Raw genomic sequence first — 18,472 nt, forward strand, 5'->3', positions numbered from 1 at the left:
GCAACCGTAGTCAGGATCGAACCTGGGTCTCTGGCGCTGTAAGGCAGCAACTCTACCACTTCTTCACAAAAAAGTTGTCGAAATCTAGAGTCTACTCTTGTGGTAGAGTGTATGGTAAGGTCCTTTGGTAGAATGACAAATAATTGATTGCATATATCAAAGGTTATTGGTTCAAATACTGATAAACCATCATTTAAATGAGCCTGGTGGCCTATTTCTGTTGGATTAGAAATGCGAGTGGCACAGTCATCCACCAGCAAGAGCCATTGCCTCACAACGCCAGGGACCTGGGTTTGATCCTGACCTCGGGTGCTGTCTGTGTGGAGTTTGCACAATCTCCATGTGACCGTGTGGGTTTCCTCTGGGTGCTCCGGTTTCCACCCAAATCCCAAAGATGTGCAGGTTTGTAGGTTATTTGGCAGGTGTAAAATTGCCCCTAATTTGTTTCAGTTTCAGTTTAGTTTATTGAGGCGTGTACCGAGGTACAGTGAAAAGCTTTTGTTGTGTGCTATCCAGTCATCAGAAAGACAATAAGTGATTCCAATCAAACCATTTACAGTGTACAGATACATAAGGGTAGCAATTGGAGGAAAAGTGGAATAACATAGAACTAGTGTGAATGGGTGAACAATGGGCAGTGTAGACTCGGAGGGCAGAAGGGCCATTTTCCACGCTGTATCTCTAAATTAACTACAGGGTTATTAACTTATCTTGTGCTTGAGATGGCTCAGCCTACTAGAGTTGCCTTGATCTCACAAAAGGCTCAATACCACTCATGAATCCAGGCAGTGGGTATCTCTGGGCTAGTTGTCAAGCATAGAATACCATGACCATGGTTGATTGCTGTGATCATAACTCTTCATATGTTCATAAGTCATAGGAGCAGAATTAAGCCATTCGGCCCATCGAGACTATTCTGCTGTTCAATCATGGTTGATCTATCTTTCTCTCTCAACCCAATTCTCCTGCCTTCTTCCTGTAACCCGTGACACCCTAACCCTGAACCTGTCAATCTCCGCTTTAAAAAATCCCAAAGATTTGACCTCCACAGATTCCGCAGATTTACCACCCTCTTTAGCCAAAGAAAATCCCCCTCATCTCTTGGGCATGAGAAATCAGGAGTATGAAATTTTAGTTTAAAGATACAGCCCTTCTGCCCACCGAGTCCATGCCAACCATCGATCACCCTTTTACACCAGTTCCACTCCCTACACATCCGGGGCAATACACAGAGGCCAATTAACCTACAAACCCACAGGTCATTGGATCGTGGGAGGAAATCGGGGCACGTGGGAAACCCATGCAGTCACAGTGCGAAGGTGCAAACTCCACACACAGACATCACCTGAGGTCAGGATCAAACCCGGGTCCCTGTGGCCACAGGGCAGCACCAGTGATCCTGAGACCTTCTTTGTGTTCCACTCCGTACCATAATCTACTGTATCTGCTGTTCCAGGTGTGGACTCCTATATATCGGGGAGACCAAGCGTTCGTTTCGCTGAACACCCCCACTCAGTCTGCCTAAACCCCGCCTGTTCTCCTGGTCGATAAACACTTGAACTCCCCCTCCCATACCCACACTGACCTTTCTGTCCTGGGCCTCCCCCATTGTCGGTGAGGCCCAGTGCAAATTGGAGGAACAGCACCTCATATTTCGCTTGGGCAGCTTACACCCCAGCGGTATGAGTATTGTCTTCTCTAACTTCAAGTAACCATTGTTTTCCGTCTCTCTCCATCCCTCCCCCTTCCCAGTTCTCCGACCATTCCGACCGTCCCCCTGATTACATTTGATCTCTGTTTGCTTTGTTGTCACCATCTCCTAACTGACAAAGCTATTCTACATTTTCCTTAAGATGCATCTCTTTTGATGTCTCATTTTCACCCTTACACTTACCACTTTACCCTTCCTTATTTATATCTCCCTCTCCCCTGAATCTCAGTCTGAAGAAGGGTCTCAACCCAAAACGTCACGCATTCCTTCTCTCCAGAGATGCAGCTTGTCCCTGAGTTACTCCAGCACTCTGTGTCTATTTTCTGTACCACTGCCTATTTCCGTTCAGTATACAATTCTGTCATCTCACCTTCACAGCTTTACTGATTTTATAGGGACATTTGCCCTTTAAGAACGTACAAATCTTGTCAATGGTCTCAGCCACTTGTTTCAAAAATCTTTCATCAGGTTGGAGATGTGAGTAAATAAATGTGTCCAGTTCACTGGGTGGCGTTTGAAACAAATCCATAACTCTTTTCTGTAATAAAAGAAAAGATAGAATTCAGCAAAGTTAACTTCGATAGGAGCTCTGAAGAGAATCACAAAATCCTTCAGGTATGGAAATAGATCACTCAGTATACAGAGTCAATGCCAAGTCTGAATACAGCAGGTCACAAAGTGCTGGAAGAACTCAACAGGTCAGGCAGCATCTGCGGAGAGAAAGGATTGCCGATGTTTCCAGTCACAGAGTGATACAGTGTGGAAACAGGCCCCTCATCCCAACTTGTCCACACCGACCAGCATGACCCACCTACACTAATCCAACCTGCCAGCGTTTGGCGCACATCCCTCTAAACCTGTCCTATCCCAGTACCTGTCTAAATGTTTCTTAAATGTTGTGATAGCCCCTGCCTCAACTACCTCCTCAGGCAGTTTGTTCCATACACCCACCACCACTGTCACCACTGTCCCCACTGTCACACTGTCACACTGTCACCACTGTCACACTGTGTGACAAAGTTACCCCTTAGATTGCTATTAAGTCTTTCATCTGGCGGGAGTGGGCGCTGGACAAGGGACTGTAGGAAATACTAGAGGCCATAGCCATAGGGGAAAAGATTCATGAGGAATCTGAGGGGTAACTTTTTCACACAGAGGGTGGTAGGTGGATGGAACAAGCTGCCAGAAGAAGTAGTTTAGGCTGAGACTATCCCAACGATTAAGAAAGTTAGACAAGTACATGGATAGGACAGGTTTGGAGGGATATGGATCACACGAGGGCAGGTGGGACTAGTGCAGATGGGACATGTTGGCCGGTGTGCGCAAGTTGGGCCGATGGGCCTGTTTCCACGCTGTATCACTCTGATAGGGCTGCCAACTGTCCCGTATTAGCCGGGACATCCCGTATTTTGGGCTAAATTGGGTTGTCCCGTATTTGAGGGCGGTTCAGGGTTGGACCGCCAGGCGCTTGTGGGTTTTCATTCTCCGGGTTAATTCTCCCCCCCCCTCCCTCCCTCTCTCTCCTCTCCCTTGGGAGTGTTTTTAATTTCCACGTTTTAATCTCTTAGGCGTCTCTCAAGCGCTCATCCACCCAGCCCTGCTCGGTCGGAGGCGGAGCGCTCACAAATTCCCTGGGCACCGACGCTCAGGGAATCTCCCGAGTGCCAGCCCTCCCCCCGCAAGAGCGAACACCTGGCGAACTGTCACAGCAGGGAGCGGCTCTGACATTTGATCAACCGCCTCATTAGATCTGTTGCCGTTCGATGTCCATCTCGCCTCCTGCAAGATTCCTCACAAGTCCCTCCCTCGCCGCTTCCTCCCACTGAAAGGCTATAACACGGTTCTCTTATCTCCCTGCAAAACCCCGCCGGACGCCAGCCCCTTCTTCGGTCCTGATAGAAACATAGAAATAGGTGCAGGAGGAGGCCATTCGGCCCTTCGAGCCATCACCGCCATTCATTGTGATCATGGCTGATCGTCCACAATCAATAACCCGTACCTGCCTTCTCCCCATATCCCTTGATTCCACTAGCAACCTAAAGCTCTATCTAACTCTCTCTTAAATCCATCCAGTGATTTGGCTGATTCCTGAAACTCGCCTCTTCTGTATCCACTTCTCTCTCTCTCTCTCTCTCTCTCTCTCCAGCCTCAGCTCAGATACCCCGCATACAAAACAGCTGACTCAATCGACCTTTCATGAAGATAAATAGGAGAGAAAGTGCACAGGGTAGCGTTAGAAACTAACAAGCCAGCTCAGGTGAGCGAGTGCGTCTGCTCAACAGAGCAGGTATAACTCTAAATATACCACAGGAAAACAATTTTAATTAAACAGTAAAGCATTAGCACTTTCTAAATAGGTCAGTACCAGTCAGAATAAGACATCACGTTTGACACATCACAGCCATTATCTGCTAAACCAAACTAAGATATGGAATAAACCATTCCTTATCGAGAAACCACCCGTTATATCGTGTAGTGTAGAAACCTACATTTTCAAAAGAGTTAAAGTTTTTTAACATCTATCATTTATATATATTTTTTTTAAAAACATTTAACGCAAGGAACTGCAGATGCTGGTTTAACCAAAGGGAAAAAAAGACACAAAGTGCTGGAGTAACTCAGCAGGTCGGGCAGCATCTGTGGAGAACACGAATACATGGTAACATATTAGATAGATTAATTTAACATGGATACATGGTAACATGTTCCCTCTTTCAGTGAAACATTATCAAACCGCAACAGCTCATTGAACACGGTGTAATGACATAAATAATATTCCTCTTCATTTGTCATTTCATGCAGTTCATTGTGTGTTTATCTGTAAAATTGTGCATCAGATTTGTGAAAAATAATCCCACAAACTATAGACAACTCACCTCCATTGTGCACAGGCTTGGATTCCTGGTGCAAATGAGTCCAACAGGGAAGTTTATTTTTAATGTTCGTTGGTTTCTATTCACTTCTCCTTCTGGTTAAGTTTCGATTCCGGACTCTGACATCAGTCATTTCCCCGTTATCGGGTTAAGTTTCGAGTTTCTATTTCCTCGTCTGACGATGCAAAATAACGAAGTCAACATCAACATCAGGAACTCAAAAGATAGCGACAACAATCGACAGGCCAGGCGGCAACTGCAACAAGAGAAACAGCGATGACAATTCAGAGGGGTTTTTGTCAAAACTGGCCGATGGTGAAAATAGGTTTTAAGTGAGGACACAAGGAACTGCAGGTGCTGTCTGTTTACAGAAACAGATGCAAAAGGGCTGGAGTAACGCAGCGGGTCAGGCAGCACCTCTGGACAGGCGTCCTGTTTCAGTGAAGACAAGTTAGTTTTAAGTAGCAGACTGGAAGCTGGAAAGGGTGCAGAGAAGATTTACGAGGATGTTGTCAGGGCTTGTGGGCCTGAGCTCCAGGGAGAGGTTGGGCAGGTGAGGACTGTATTCCTTGCAGCACAGGAGGATGAGGATCTTATGGAGGTGGAGAGACCATGAATAGATATAGCAGTTGTAGAGTCGTTTACCCAGAGTAGGGGAATCAAGAACCAGAGGATATAGGTTTAAGATGGAGAGGGGAAAGATTTAATAGGAACCTGAGGGGGCAATGTTTTCACACAGAGGATGGTGGGCATATAGAACAAGCTGGAGTAGGTAGTAGAGGCAGATTCTATCGCAATGTTTAAGAAACATTTGGACAGGTACATGTACATGCTCTATGTCTTCTTTCTTCAGTAGGGTTGCCAACTATCTCACCCCCATATAAGGGAAAAGGGGACGTCACTGCCCCACGCCCCATGTGACCTCACCCAGCCAGCGGTCATGTGCTCCCACTCCACCAATGGCGGCTGCCCAGGCCGGGAGGCGGTTTGCTAAGCAACCTCCGTTAGGCAGCGCCCGGACCTACACTGTCCGGGCCTACACTGTCCGGGCCAACACTGTCCGGGCCTACACTGTCCGGGCCTACACTGTCCGGGCCTACACTGTCCGGGCAAACAGTGTCAGGGCCTACACTGTCCGGGCCTACACTGTCCGGGCCTACACTGTCTGGAACGACATTGTCCAGGTCGGCAGTGTCAGGGCCTACACTGTCCGGGCCTACACTGTCCGGGCGTGCAGTATCAGGGTCTACAGCATCCGGGCCTACAGCGTCCGGGCCTACAGCGCCCTGGCCCACAACGTCCTGGCCTACAGCGCCCCCCGGGCCTAATACAGGACAAGGGCGGTCTCGTACGGGACAAACCAATTTAGCCCAAAATACGGATGTCCTGGCTAATAGGGAACATTTGGCAACCCTGTTCTTTAGCAACTGTGGCTTCACCCCAGCTGTTGTAGATCGATCCCTCTGTCCGAAGAAGGGTCTCAACCCGAAACGCCACCTCTTCCTTCTATCCAGAGATGCTGCCTGGCTCGCTGAGTTACTCCAGCACTTTGTGTCTATCTTCGGTTTAAACCAGCATCTGCAGTTGTTTCCTACACTGATCTCTCACCCGTGTCTCCTCTGACTCCCATTGTCTGCTCTTGCTCCCCCCTCCCCCGAGATGGAACAAGATGGAGTTCCCCTGGTCCTCACCAACCTCCACATCCAGTTAGTTAGTTCGTTTATTGTCATGTTTACCGAGGTACAGGGAACAGCTTTGTTGTTGTATGCTATCCAGTCAGCAGAAACACTAGCGATGATCACAATCAAGCTGGCCACAGTATACAGATACAGGATAAAGGGAATAATGTTTAGTGCAAGATAAAGTCCAGTAAAGTCCAATTAAAGATAGGGTCTCCAATGAGATAGATGGTATGTCAGGACCTACTGTTGGTGATAGGATGCTTCTGGTGTCTGATAACAGCTGTGGAGAAACTGGCCCTGAATCTGGAGGTGTGCGTTTTGACACTTCTGTACCACTTGCCTGATGGGAGAGGGGAGAAGAGGGAGTGACCGGGGTGAGACTAGTCCTTGATTATTCAGCTGGCCTTGCCGAGGCAGAGGAAAGTGTAAATGGAGTCATTCGATGGGAGGTTAATTCACGTGGTGGTCTGGGCCATCATGACTTTACCTGTCCTTGATCATCTATTAACAGCCCTGATTTATTCTGGCCTTTTTCTACCTCCAGTCTCCCCACCCCTCTACTTCCAGGCTGAAGAAGAGTCCCGACCCGAAACGTCACCCATCCGTTTTCTCCAGATATGCTGCCTGGGCCGCTGAATTACTCCAGCACTTTGTATCTATCTTCGGTATTAAAGCGGCTTCTGCAGTTCCTTCCTACACAGTATGAACATTAAATTCTCCAATTTTAGATACTCCCCTCTTTTTCCACTGCCCCCTTCTCCCAATGTGCACCTATTTCCCCCATGATCCCGTCCCCTTCCCCCCACCCACCAGTCCCATCCCATTGATACCGCTCCCTCTGCCTTCTCTCCTTATCTGACACCCTCTATCTCCTGTTCCTCTCTAGCCTTTGTCCTGCCGTATGCCACTCATAAACCCCCCACATCTGTATCCACCTGTCACTTACCACACTTTGTCCCCCACCCCCACCTCCAGTTTTCTCTCCCCTACTACTACCGGCCTAGAGAACTGTTCTGACCTGAAACATCTCCTGCACATTCCCTCCACAAATGGAGACACAATGACCTGCAGATTAAAAAAATCGCAAAGTGCTGGAGTAACTCAGGATGTCAGGGTCTCTGGAGATCATGGGTAGATGTGTTAGGTCAGGAGCCTTCTTCGAACTGATTGTGGTGGGGTGGGAGGGGGGTAAAAAAAACTGGAGGAAAGGTGGGGGCAGGACAAAGACATAGTCATCAAGTTAAAGCATTTGTCAGTCTGAAGAAGGGTCTCGACCCAAAACATCACCCATTCCTTCTCTCCTGAGAAGCTGCCTGTTCCCGCTGAGTTACTCCAGCATTTTGTGTCTGTCATCAAGTTAAAGTTTGGCACATCGAGTACACTCCGCCATTGAATCAAGGTTGATCTGTCTTTCCCTCTCAAACCCATTTTCCTGCCTTTTCCCCATAACCCCAGACACCCTTCTTACTCAAGAATCTGACAATCTCCACCTTACAAATATCCATTGACTTGGCCTCCACTGCCGTCTTTGGCAATGAATTCCAGATTCCCCACCCTCTGACTAAAGAGATTCCTCCTCGTCTCCTTTGTAAACATACATCCTTTTATTCTGAGGCTGTGGCTCAGAATGTTTGTCTCTGAATCATCCACTGATCTGACAGTCCTGAATGTCTCAGCCTCTGACTATTTAGTTACACAGTTGCTCAGGATGAACCCTAAGAAGGACCAATGCATCCTGGATTTCCATCTTTCCCTATTTTCATCCTGGAAAAAAAGGTTTTGACTGTCTAACCTATCTATGCCTTCAATAATGTTATAGTTTTGACTTCCAGCTGTCCACTGTGATGGTTCTACAAACCCCTCAGTACAAGAGCAATCTTGAATAGTCCTTCAATGTTGATCTGGTCGTTCACACCCAAACCATGGGAATAATGAGACCAGAAGAGCCTCGACCCGAAACATCTCCTATCCATGTTCTCCAGAGATGGTGCCTGACCTGCTGAGTTATTCCAGTGCTTTGTGTCCTTATGGGAATAAATATAGTTGGGGCCCACAGCACCAATTTTGCAGGACAGAAGCTGTCCGTGGGAGGAAAGGGGAAGGAGGTTATCCTTTTCCACTCCAGTGGAGGGAGCTAATCCAAGCGATTTTGGGATTCCAGATCCCTTGACCTCTCATGGTCTTTAAGTAGCTGTTCACCTGGCTACCTGGCTGTGCTTGTGTGAATGTGCAATGGATGGTTTTACATGGTTTGACTGTGATGTGGAAAGTTTGTGAAAATAACTGTGTTGGCTCTTATAGATGTTGCGAAAATGTCAATAAATGGACTGATTTTCAGATAGTGACAAAAGGTAAAACAGCATTTACCTCGATACGAAATACATACAAGCAAATCACAGCTGTTACCACCTTCCTTATAGGTTTTGGTTTAGTTCTAGCAACACAGTGTTGAAACAGGCCCTTCGGCCCACTGCATCCGCGCCGACCAACGATCATCCGTATACTAGCTCTGTTATCCCACCTTTGCATCTTACACACGAGGGGCAATTTACAGAAGCCAATGAACCTACAAACCTGCACCTGTCTTTGGAATGTGGGAGGAAACCGGAGCACCCAGAGAAAACCCACGTGGTCACAGGGAGAACGTACAAACTCCGTACAGCACCCGTAGTCAGGATCAAATTCAGGTCTCTGGCAGCGACTCTACCACTGCGCCACCATGCAGCTCCAACTATATTGTGCCTGGAAGCAACTGGGAGCAATGTTCAGAATGTAGCCCTGTGGACCGTACACAGGGATTGTTGGGTGATTATCAGTTCAATACATGTGATCTCAGTGGTTTCCCTGTTCTCAACTTCTCTTGCTGCTTCTTCCACCAACGTGATCAGCTGACTCAACTCCCATAATGTATGAATCCCCCTTACATGTTTACTGCAGGGGAAGTGCAGATCCTAATGGGCAAGTAATCGGCACCAAGTAAGTCATAACAGATAAAAGTACACAAATGAATATAAGAACTCTGATTGAAGAAAGGAACCAAGTAATCTTTCATTGTTACAGCTTTTATTTATCCATGCAGAATTTCACAAAGATTGACATTTAATTGAATTAAAGTAGAGCTACTTTCCTGGCAGCTGGGCAAGGCTACCGTCTTCTAAAGTATAAAGTCAACGTAAAAATACGCAGTATAAAGAGGCTGAAGAAGGGACAAGACACGAAACGTCACCTATCCATGTTCTTCAGAAATGCTGCCTGTCCTGCTGAGTTGCACCAGCATTTGGTGTCTTTGTTTGGTAAACCGGCATCTGCAGTTCCTTGTTACTGCCACCTTCTACATTGTACTCATGAGGATTTTCAACGTATCCAGAAAAATAATTTAGTCCAATCAAGTGAATTCCGTTATGATCCTTAGAGTGCAGTCCACAGAAAAATCGGCATTAATTATCAAAGAGTTTGAAATTCAGTAGCTGTGGGCGTCCACGTTGTCATTTGAACATTGTAAGTGTGTGCACAAGGTGAGGGTTGTAAATAGAGTTTAAACTGTCCAGATAGAGAGCTGACTATTGAGCATGTTTGTTTAGGTCTGAGGGATGTGGGGAATGTGCACGGGGACTGCATGAATGAGTGAATGGATGAATGATACTTGATGGCCACAAGTACCTATCTAGGGCAGGGTACCCCAGTACAGTGAAATGCTTTGTTTTGCACACAACCTAGGCAGTACACAAGTGTCCCCACTTATCTGTCACCGACAAATTTACAAAGCCCCAACAACCTTATTTGCTGCCCCTCATGTGGGATGAACATGCTGAAGCACCCCAGTTCCATTTGCGGATATTGGTCACATAAGATCGCCTGGATGAACAGGTGGTGGGAAAATGTTCCAGTAGAAAGAACACAGTACAGTACATGTGCCTGTCAAAAGCAGCGCTTGTCTGTCGCCAGTGATTGTTAATTCCGATCCAACCCAGATAATTGCTCTCAATGATAACTTAATTAAAAGTCTTTCGCATTGCTATTGATTTTCAGACTGTGTAACTGTGACCCTCTGCACTGGAACATGGGAGTTCATTGCCACCACGCAGTCGCAGGTTGACATATATGGTAGAATGCTGCTTAATGCCGTAATGATGCAGCGTACGTTCATCTTCAAGTATCGTAGTTTGAAAGGTCAAGTAGTACTGACTTGGTTGGAGGTGCTCCAGAGATTCCTCAATTTTATTTTTTAAACTTGAAACCTTGTCGTTTGGTGAAACCTGAATTGTCAGATTACGCCCATTGTAATTGACAACTATATCCATTAGCGTGATCAGCTGGATCGTCGCATCAACGAAGATGCTGGAATCCAACAAGGTTTTGCCATCATCCAAAATGGTGCCATTGAATATCAGGCGTTGCTGGGAGACTGGAATGGTCCATTTTTGCTGAATGTTGCGTTTGACTTCAGAGACCTTGCCATAAATGTTGTCCTTTAGTTGTAACGATTTACCATCCTGGCCGGTCACAGTGATTTTAAATGTCTTCACTGGCTGTGGATCACAAGCAAACATGGCAATAAATAAAATGTAGTTCCTTGTCATTTTGCACAAGACACATAACAAGAGAGTGAGATGGTGGACACCCATTCTTTTAGGGCTCATCGGGTGCACTTGGAACACGAGATTTATTCTTTGGAGCGCTAGGAGGATGAGGGGAGATCTTGCAGATGTGCACAAAGTCATGAGAGGAATAGATTGGGTAGATGCACAGAATAGGAGCCAAACTAAACGGCACCTTTCCGCCTGGATTGATCAGGGAGCAATGGAAATGGATGTGGCCTCAATTCACTATTCATTAAAAACCCAGAGGATTGAATATAGTCATAGAGTCATACAGCATGGAAATAGGACTTTGAGCCGCTGCGGGGTTGTTTTGGCGGCGGGGTCGGCAGCGACTCTACGCCACTCTGCCGATGCTCTCTCCGGCTTCTCTCGCCTCGTCTAGTCCTTCTCTCGGTCTGAGAACGGACGCAGCGAACTGGCGAGAGACCCGGAGAGGCGGCAACTCGGTGCAAATTCAGGCAACGCCAATGAACTATATATATATACACACGCAAGGAACTGCAGATGCTGGTTTAACCAAAGGAAAAAAAGACACAAAGTGCTGGAGTAACTCAGCAGGTCAGGCAGCATCTGTGGAGAACATGGATACATGGTAACATATTAGATAGATTAATTTAACATGGATACATGGTAACATGTTCCCCCTTTCAGTGAAACAATGTCAAACCGCAACAGCTCATTAAACACGGTGTAATGACATAAATAATATTCCTCTTCATTTGTCATTTCATGCAGTTCATTGTGTGTTTATCTGTAAAATTATGCATCAGATTTGTGAAAAATAATCCCACAAACTAAAGACAACTCACCTCCATTGTGCGCAGGCTTGGATTCCTGGTGCAAATGAGTCCAACAGGGAAGTTTATTTTTAACTAGACCAAGTGAACCCGTTGGGCCCATTCCTCGTAGAGGGGGGGCAGGGAAGGGGAGAGGGTATGATTGAGTGAGGCCTAGACCCAAAGCCTCTCTTGTATTTTAGCACCCTCAAACCCCCACTCAATCCCCCCTCCTCCCCCTACTAACCCACTCCATCCCCCCTAGCCACCCCCACTTGCCCCTCCCCTGCCCCCACCCGGGAACGTGGGGGAATGGAGTGGCTGAGTGTTAGACCAATGCAGTAGAGGTTTGGGGGAGTTTCAAAGGGGGTTCAGGGGGGATGAATTGGGTGAATGGAGGGTGGAAGAGAGGGGGGATAATGGGGCTGGGGGATGGAGTGGGTGAGAAGAGGAAAAGGGGGTGGGTTGTGGGGGGGGGTGATAAGGAGTTGAGGGGGTGTGGATGGAGTGGGTGAGTGGGGATCTTAAAAAAGCCTGAAGCCAATTTAAATTAATGCAGCACAGGTTTGGGGGAGTTAAGGGGGATTGAGGGGGGAATGGAGTGCGTGAGCGGGGCTCTGAAAAAAATTCTAAACACAATTTCAGTTAATGCAGGAGAGGTTTGGGGGAGTTTTATGGGGGGGGGGGGGTTGAGGTGGGAATGGAGTGCCTGAGTACGGGGAGGGTGTTAGACCAATGCAGTGGAGGTTTGGGGGAGTTTTAAAGGGGGCTCAGGGTGGATGAATTGGGTGAATGGAGAGTGGGGGAGGGGGGGATAAGGGGGCTGAGGGGAATGGAGTGGGTGAGGGGAGGATAAGGAGGGTTGAGGTGGGTTGTGGCGGGGGATGATAAGTGGGGTTGAGGGGGTGTGGATGGAGTGGGGCTCTTACAAGAACCTGAAAACAATTTAAGTTAATGCAGCACAGGTTTGGGGGGTTTTAAGGGGGATTGAGGGGGGAATGGAGTGCGTGAGGGGGTTCTGAAAAAAATCCCAAACACAATTTCAGTTAATGCAGGAGGTTTGGGGGAGTTTTAACGGGGGGTTGAGGTGGGAATGGAGTGCACTCCCCCCCATCACCCACTCCATCCCCCCCTCCTCCTCCCCCTCCTCCTTCTCCCATCCCCCCCCTTCACCATCCACCTCAGCACTGCCGTCAGTCGGCGCGAGAGAGGCGACTACACCTCCTCAGCGCGGCCCGATCTGAGTGGCAGGCGCGAGGCATGCCGGGACGGGCGGCTGTGCTGCGCGGGGGGGGGGGGGGGGGGAGCGCATTGGTGAAAGGTCCGATGGAGGGGGGGGGGGGAGGTTAAATGAGAGGAAAGGGGGGTTAAATGTTTGGGATCATGTTGCAAGGATGATAGGCTCAAAGTTTTTGAGGAGAGAAGTGATGACAGGGTGTTGGAAGATGAGGAGACGATATCTGAGAGGAGAGAACCACTAATAATAATGTATTATCTATTGTATCTATTGTATCCGCTGCTCTAGATGTCAACTTCTTTACATCGGCGAAACCAAACGCAGGTTCTGCGATCGTTTCGCTCAACACCTTCGCTCAGTCCGCCTTAACCAACCTGATCTCCCAGTGGCTGAGCACTTCAACCCCCCCTCCCACTCCCAGTCTGACCTTTCTGTCATGGGCCTCCTCCAGTGCCATAGTGAGACCCACTGGAAATTGGAGGAACAGCACCTCATATTTTGCTTGGGCAGCTTGCAGCCCAGCAGTATGAACATTGACTTCTCCAACTTTAGATAGTTCCTCTGCCCCTCTCTTCCCCTCCCCCTTCCCAGTTCTCCCTCTATCTTCCTGTATCCACCTATATCCTTCCTTTGTCCCGCACCCCTGACATCAGTCTGAAGAAGGGCCTCGACCCGAAACGTCACCCATTCCTTCTCTCCTGAGATGCTGCCTGACCTGCTGAGTTACTTCAGCATTTTGTGAATAAATAATGCCAAGTCATGTGACAGCCTTGTGGATACCTTAGTTTTTCACATTTTCTCCATCCACCTTGTGACCTACTGACTCACCATGATTACATAGAAAATAGGTGCAGGAGTAGGCCATTCGGCCCTTCGAGCCTGCACCGCCATTCAATATGATCATGGCTGATCATCCAACTCAGTATCCCGTACCTGCTTTCTCTCCATACCCCCTGATCCCTTTAGTCACAAAGGCCACATCTAACTCCCTCTTAAATATAGCCAATGAACTGGCCTCAACTACCTTCTGTGGCAGAGAATTCCACAGATTCACCACTCTCTGTGTGAAAAAAAACTTTCTCATCTCGGTCCTAAAAGACTTCCCCCTTATCCTTAAACTGTGACCCCTTGTTCTGGACTTCCCTAACATTGGGAACAATCTTCCTGCATCTAGCCTGTCCAACCCTTTAAGAATTTTGTAAGTTTCTATAAGATCCCCCCTCAATCTTCTAAATTCCAGCGAGTACAAACCGAGTCTATCCAGTCTTTCTTCATATGAAAGTCCTGCCATCCCAGGAATCAATCTGGTGAACCTTCTCTGTACTCCCTCTATGGCAAGAATGTCTTTCCTCAGATTAGGAGACCAAAACTGTACGCAATACTCCAGGTGTGGTCTCGCCAATGCCCTGTACACCTGCAGCAGAACCTCCCTGCTCCTATACTCAAATCCCCTCGCTATGAATGCCAACATACCATTCGCTTTCTTCACTGCCTGCTGCACCTGCATGCCTACTTTCAATGACTGGTGTACCACGACACCCAGGTCTCGTTGCATCTCCCCTTCTCCTAATCGGCCACCATTCAGGTAATAGTCTGCTTTCCTGTTCTTGCCACCAAAGTGGATAACCTCACATTTATCCACATTATACTGCATCCACTCACCTAACCTATCCAAGTCACGTTGCAGCCTCCTAGCATCCTCCTCACAGCTAACACTGCCCCCCAGCTTCGTGTGATCCGCAAACTTGGAGATGTTACATCCTCTTGAAGCTTTCCACTGTATCTTGGTGCACGGGATAATAAAGTAAAGTAAACTTAACTAACAACCCAGCGGTGTAAATATTGATTTCTCTAACTTTGCGTAACCCTTGCTTTCCCTCTCTCTCCGTCCCTCCCCCATCCTAGTTCATCGACTAGTTTCACTGTCCTCCTGATTAATTTTACTGTTTGTATGCCTCTTTATCACCTTCTCCTCAGCCAACAATGAACCATTCTACATTTCCTTGATCACCGTGTACTTTGATCTGTCGTTTTCACACCTTTCCCTTCCATAGCTCTAGTTCCCCTCTCCCCTGACTCTCAGTCTGAAGAAGGGTCTCGACCCGAAACGTCACTCATTCCTTCTCTCCAGAGATGCTGCCTGTCCCGCTGAGTTACTCCAGCACTTTGTGTCTTTCTTAACTAAACGTCGCCCTCTTTTGGTTGAGCTGATGTATGACATTCCAGTGTTATCTGTAAATGATATTTGAACCAAGAAATTCAATATTCAGTTTCAGGCAAAATGTTACTTCCCCTGAGGCAATCCTTTTTACTCGGGAGAGTCAAATTGAATTCACGTTGCAGGGTAGATTCAACATCTTGGCACTTGAGATAATGACATTCCACAAAAGCCATTTTCATGCTCAAACATGTCATAGCATCATGGTAGACACAAAATGCTGGAGTAACTCAGCGGTTCAGACAGCATCTCTGGAGAGAAGGAATGGGTGATGTTTCGGGTCAAGACCCTTCCTCATTTCATAGCGTCATGTCTACATGATGAAAGAATGGGTCGACAGGGCTTGTGTTCACTGGAATTTAGAAGGATGAGAGGGAATCTTATAGAAATGTAAAATTCTTAAAGGATTGGACAGGCTAGATGCAGGCAAAATGTTCCCGATGTTGGCGGAGTCCAGAACCAGGGGTCACAGTTTAAGAATAAGGGGTAGGCCATTTAGGTCTGAGATGAGGAAAAACTTTTTCACCCAGAGTTGTGAATCTGTGGAATTCTCTGCCACAGAAGGCCGTGGAGGCCAATTCACTGGATGTTTTCAAGAGAGAGTTAGATATAGCTCTTAGGGCTAAAGGAATCAATGGATATGGAGGGAAAAGCAGGAAATGGGTACTAATTTTAGATGATCAGCCATGATCAGCCTGTCTGTACCACGTTTATACATTCTCCCTGTGACTGCGTGGGGTTTCTCCGGGTGCTCCGGTTTCCTCCAACACTCCAAAGACCTATGGGTTTGTTTGTTAACTGGTTTCGGTAAAACTGTAAATTGTCCCTCGTGTGTAGGGTAGTGTTAGGGTATGGGGTGATCACTGGTCAGAGCGGACTTGGTCGGCCGAAGGGCCTGTTTCTGTGCTGTATCTCTAAAGAAAAAGGGGGTAAAATCACACACAAGTAACCTTTACCTCCTGTCTCCCTCTGCTCAGCCTCTTCACCGAAGCCTCTTATGGGAAAGCCTCACATGTGTCCTCCACGGGGCCTCTCTCCCAACATGACCACTCCCAAGAGGACCGCTCCGCTGCGCCTTGCCTTCCTTTTATTGGCTGCTGATTTAGCCAATTTATTGGCCGATCAATTAGTGCATCCAACGACCAGATTTTGAAACCTCCTGTGCTGCTCTGATAATGAAATAGACTCACTCAGCCCATCCAACCAAATATAAACTTGTAACGCTATGGGCCTAAGATAGACACAAAAAGCTGAAGTAACTCAGTGAGACAGGCAGCATCTCTGGAGAGAAGGAACGGGTGACGTTTAGGGTCGAGACCTTCTCTCCAGAGATGCTGCCTGTCCCGTTGAGTTACTCCAGCTTTTAGTGTCCATCTTCAGTTTAAACCAACATCTGCAGTACCTTCCTACACAACACTATGGGACCTTACTGTTTCCAAATGGTTTCAGATATTTCACTGCAAACAGTAGAGGGCGCCCTATCACTCATAATGCCTTACTGTCAACAAGTAGGTTTAACCAGTTGGAGGAAGAATATATGCGTAGGATGGAACTGCAGATGCTGGTTTTACCAAAGATAGATACTAAGTGCTGGAGCAACTCTGCGGGTTAGCTAGCATCTCTGGAGAAAACGAATAGGTGATGTTTCGGGTCGGGATCCTTCTTCAGACTGAGAGTCGGGGGAGAGGGAAACGAGAGGTATGAAAAGTTACAGAACAGTACGTCAGGTCTGCCATGAAGTAGAGTTTTTCTTCCGTCGCCTCCGTGCCTCTTTCTACGGGAAAGGTTCCTCAGCACCCAGTGATGAGTCCTTCTCCTGCCTCTACCAGTACCCTCCTCTTGCACTCCCCCAGCCGGGCTTCTACCGGCTCTTCAGACCTTTTATTCGATTCTGTACCTTTTCCTACCTCTAGTTTCCCTCTCCACTGACTCTCAGGCTGAAGAGGGGTTTCAGCCCAAACGTCACCTGTTCCTTTTCTCCAGAGAAGCTGCCTGACCCGCTGGGTTACTCCAGCTTTTAGTGTAAGAAAATAACTGCAGATGCTGGTACAAATCGAAGGTATTTATTCACAAAATGCTGGAGTAACTCAGCAGGTCAGGCAGCATCTCAGGAGAGAAGGAATGAGTGACATTTCGGGTCGAGACCCTTCTTCAGACTGATGACTCTCTTCGAGCGAAGATGATAAACGGGGTTTGATTGACACATTTGAGAGACGGTAAACAGGACACAAAAGTTTCACAAAACCCTTTCTGCTATTAATTTCATGTTTTCTCACTGAGCTTAAAGGATGGAAGTGGTTATTGATCAAAAGAAGATTGAGAAAATCCCAGGCTATGAACATTTTAACTGTAAGATGCAAAAAAATATGTTGGCCACAGTGTATCATGGAAACCTCCTGTGTGCAGAGGGCAGAGAAGATTCACGAGGATGTTGCCAGGACCTGAGGGCGTGAGCTGTAGGAAGAGGTTGGGCTGGCTAGGACTGCACTCCTTAGAGCATAGGATGATGAGAAGTGATCTTCTAGATGTGTATAAGAAGGGACCATGAGGGGAATGGACAGGGTCGTTTCACAGAGTCTTTTACCCAGAGTAGGAGAATCAAGAACCTTAAGGTGAGAGGGGAAGGATTTAATAGGAATCTGAGGGCAACGTTTTCACATAGAGGATGGTGGATATATAATCCCTGTTCCAGACGTACACTGGCCCCATCCCCGAACTCTACCTCCGCTACATCGATGACTGCATTGGTGCTACCTCTTGCACCCATGCAGAACTCACTGACTTCATACACTTCACCTCCAATTTCCATCCTGCCCTTAAATATACCTGGACTATCTCCGACATCTCCCTCCCGTTTCTGGACCTCACCATCTCCATCACAGGAGACAGACTAGTGACGGACATTTACTATAAACCCACTGACTCGCACAGCTATCTGGACTACACTTCTTCCCAACCCGGTCCCCTGCAAAAAGTCTATCCCCTACTCCCAATTCCTCCGTCTACGCCGCATCTGCGCCCGGGATGAGGTGTTTCACACGAGGGCTTCCGAGATGTCCTCGTTCTTCAGGAAACGGGGCTTCCCCTCCTCCATTATAGATGAGGCTCTCACTAGGGTCTCTTCTACGTCCCGCAGCTCCACTCTTGCTCCCCCTCCCCCCACTCGCAACAAGGACAGAATCCCCCTCGTTCTCACCTTCCACCCCACCAGCCAGCGGATCCAACATATCATCCACCAACATTTCCGTCACCTACAACGGGACCCCACCACTGGCCATATCTTCCCATCCCCTCCCCTCTCTGCGTTCCGCAGAGACCGTTCCCTCCGTAACTCCCTGGTCCACTCGTCCCTTCCTACCCAAACCACCCCAACC

General features: G+C 47.7%; 3 protein-coding genes across 3 annotated transcripts in view; all 3 read right to left on the reverse strand.

Annotated features, from left to right (window-relative positions):
* The window catches only part of LOC144606059 (2'-5'-oligoadenylate synthase 3-like), a 69,603-nt gene extending 64,942 nt beyond the window's left edge, over positions 1 to 4,661 (reverse strand). Inside the window, exons 1-2 of the mRNA XM_078421848.1 lie at positions 4,588 to 4,661; positions 2,082 to 2,249 (exon numbers count right to left, since the gene is read on the reverse strand). Coding sequence (XP_078277974.1) covers positions 2,082 to 2,249; positions 4,588 to 4,593 — 174 coding nt within the window. The 5' untranslated portion in view covers positions 4,594 to 4,661. The remainder of the gene's footprint in view (positions 1 to 2,081; positions 2,250 to 4,587) is intronic.
* A 5,042-nt stretch (positions 4,662 to 9,703) lies between these two features.
* Positions 9,704 to 18,472, reverse strand: part of LOC144606089 (2'-5'-oligoadenylate synthase 1-like) — a 39,626-nt gene continuing 30,857 nt past the window's right edge. The window contains exon 7 of the transcript XR_013548913.1: positions 9,704 to 9,926. The gene's annotated coding sequence lies outside the window, so the exon portion shown is untranslated. The remainder of the gene's footprint in view (positions 9,927 to 18,472) is intronic.
* Positions 10,292 to 11,682, reverse strand: LOC144606060 (polyubiquitin-like). The gene is made up of 2 exons (XM_078421849.1): positions 11,677 to 11,682; positions 10,292 to 10,795 (listed from the first exon to the last, which is right to left on the reverse strand). The coding sequence occupies exons 1-2, from the start codon at positions 11,680 to 11,682 to the stop codon at positions 10,292 to 10,294; spliced, it is 510 nt and encodes a 169-aa protein (XP_078277975.1).

The sequence above is a fragment of the Rhinoraja longicauda genome, chromosome 25, assembly GCF_053455715.1.
Source record: "Rhinoraja longicauda isolate Sanriku21f chromosome 25, sRhiLon1.1, whole genome shotgun sequence".
Classification (NCBI taxonomy): Eukaryota; Metazoa; Chordata; class Chondrichthyes; order Rajiformes; family Arhynchobatidae; genus Rhinoraja; species Rhinoraja longicauda.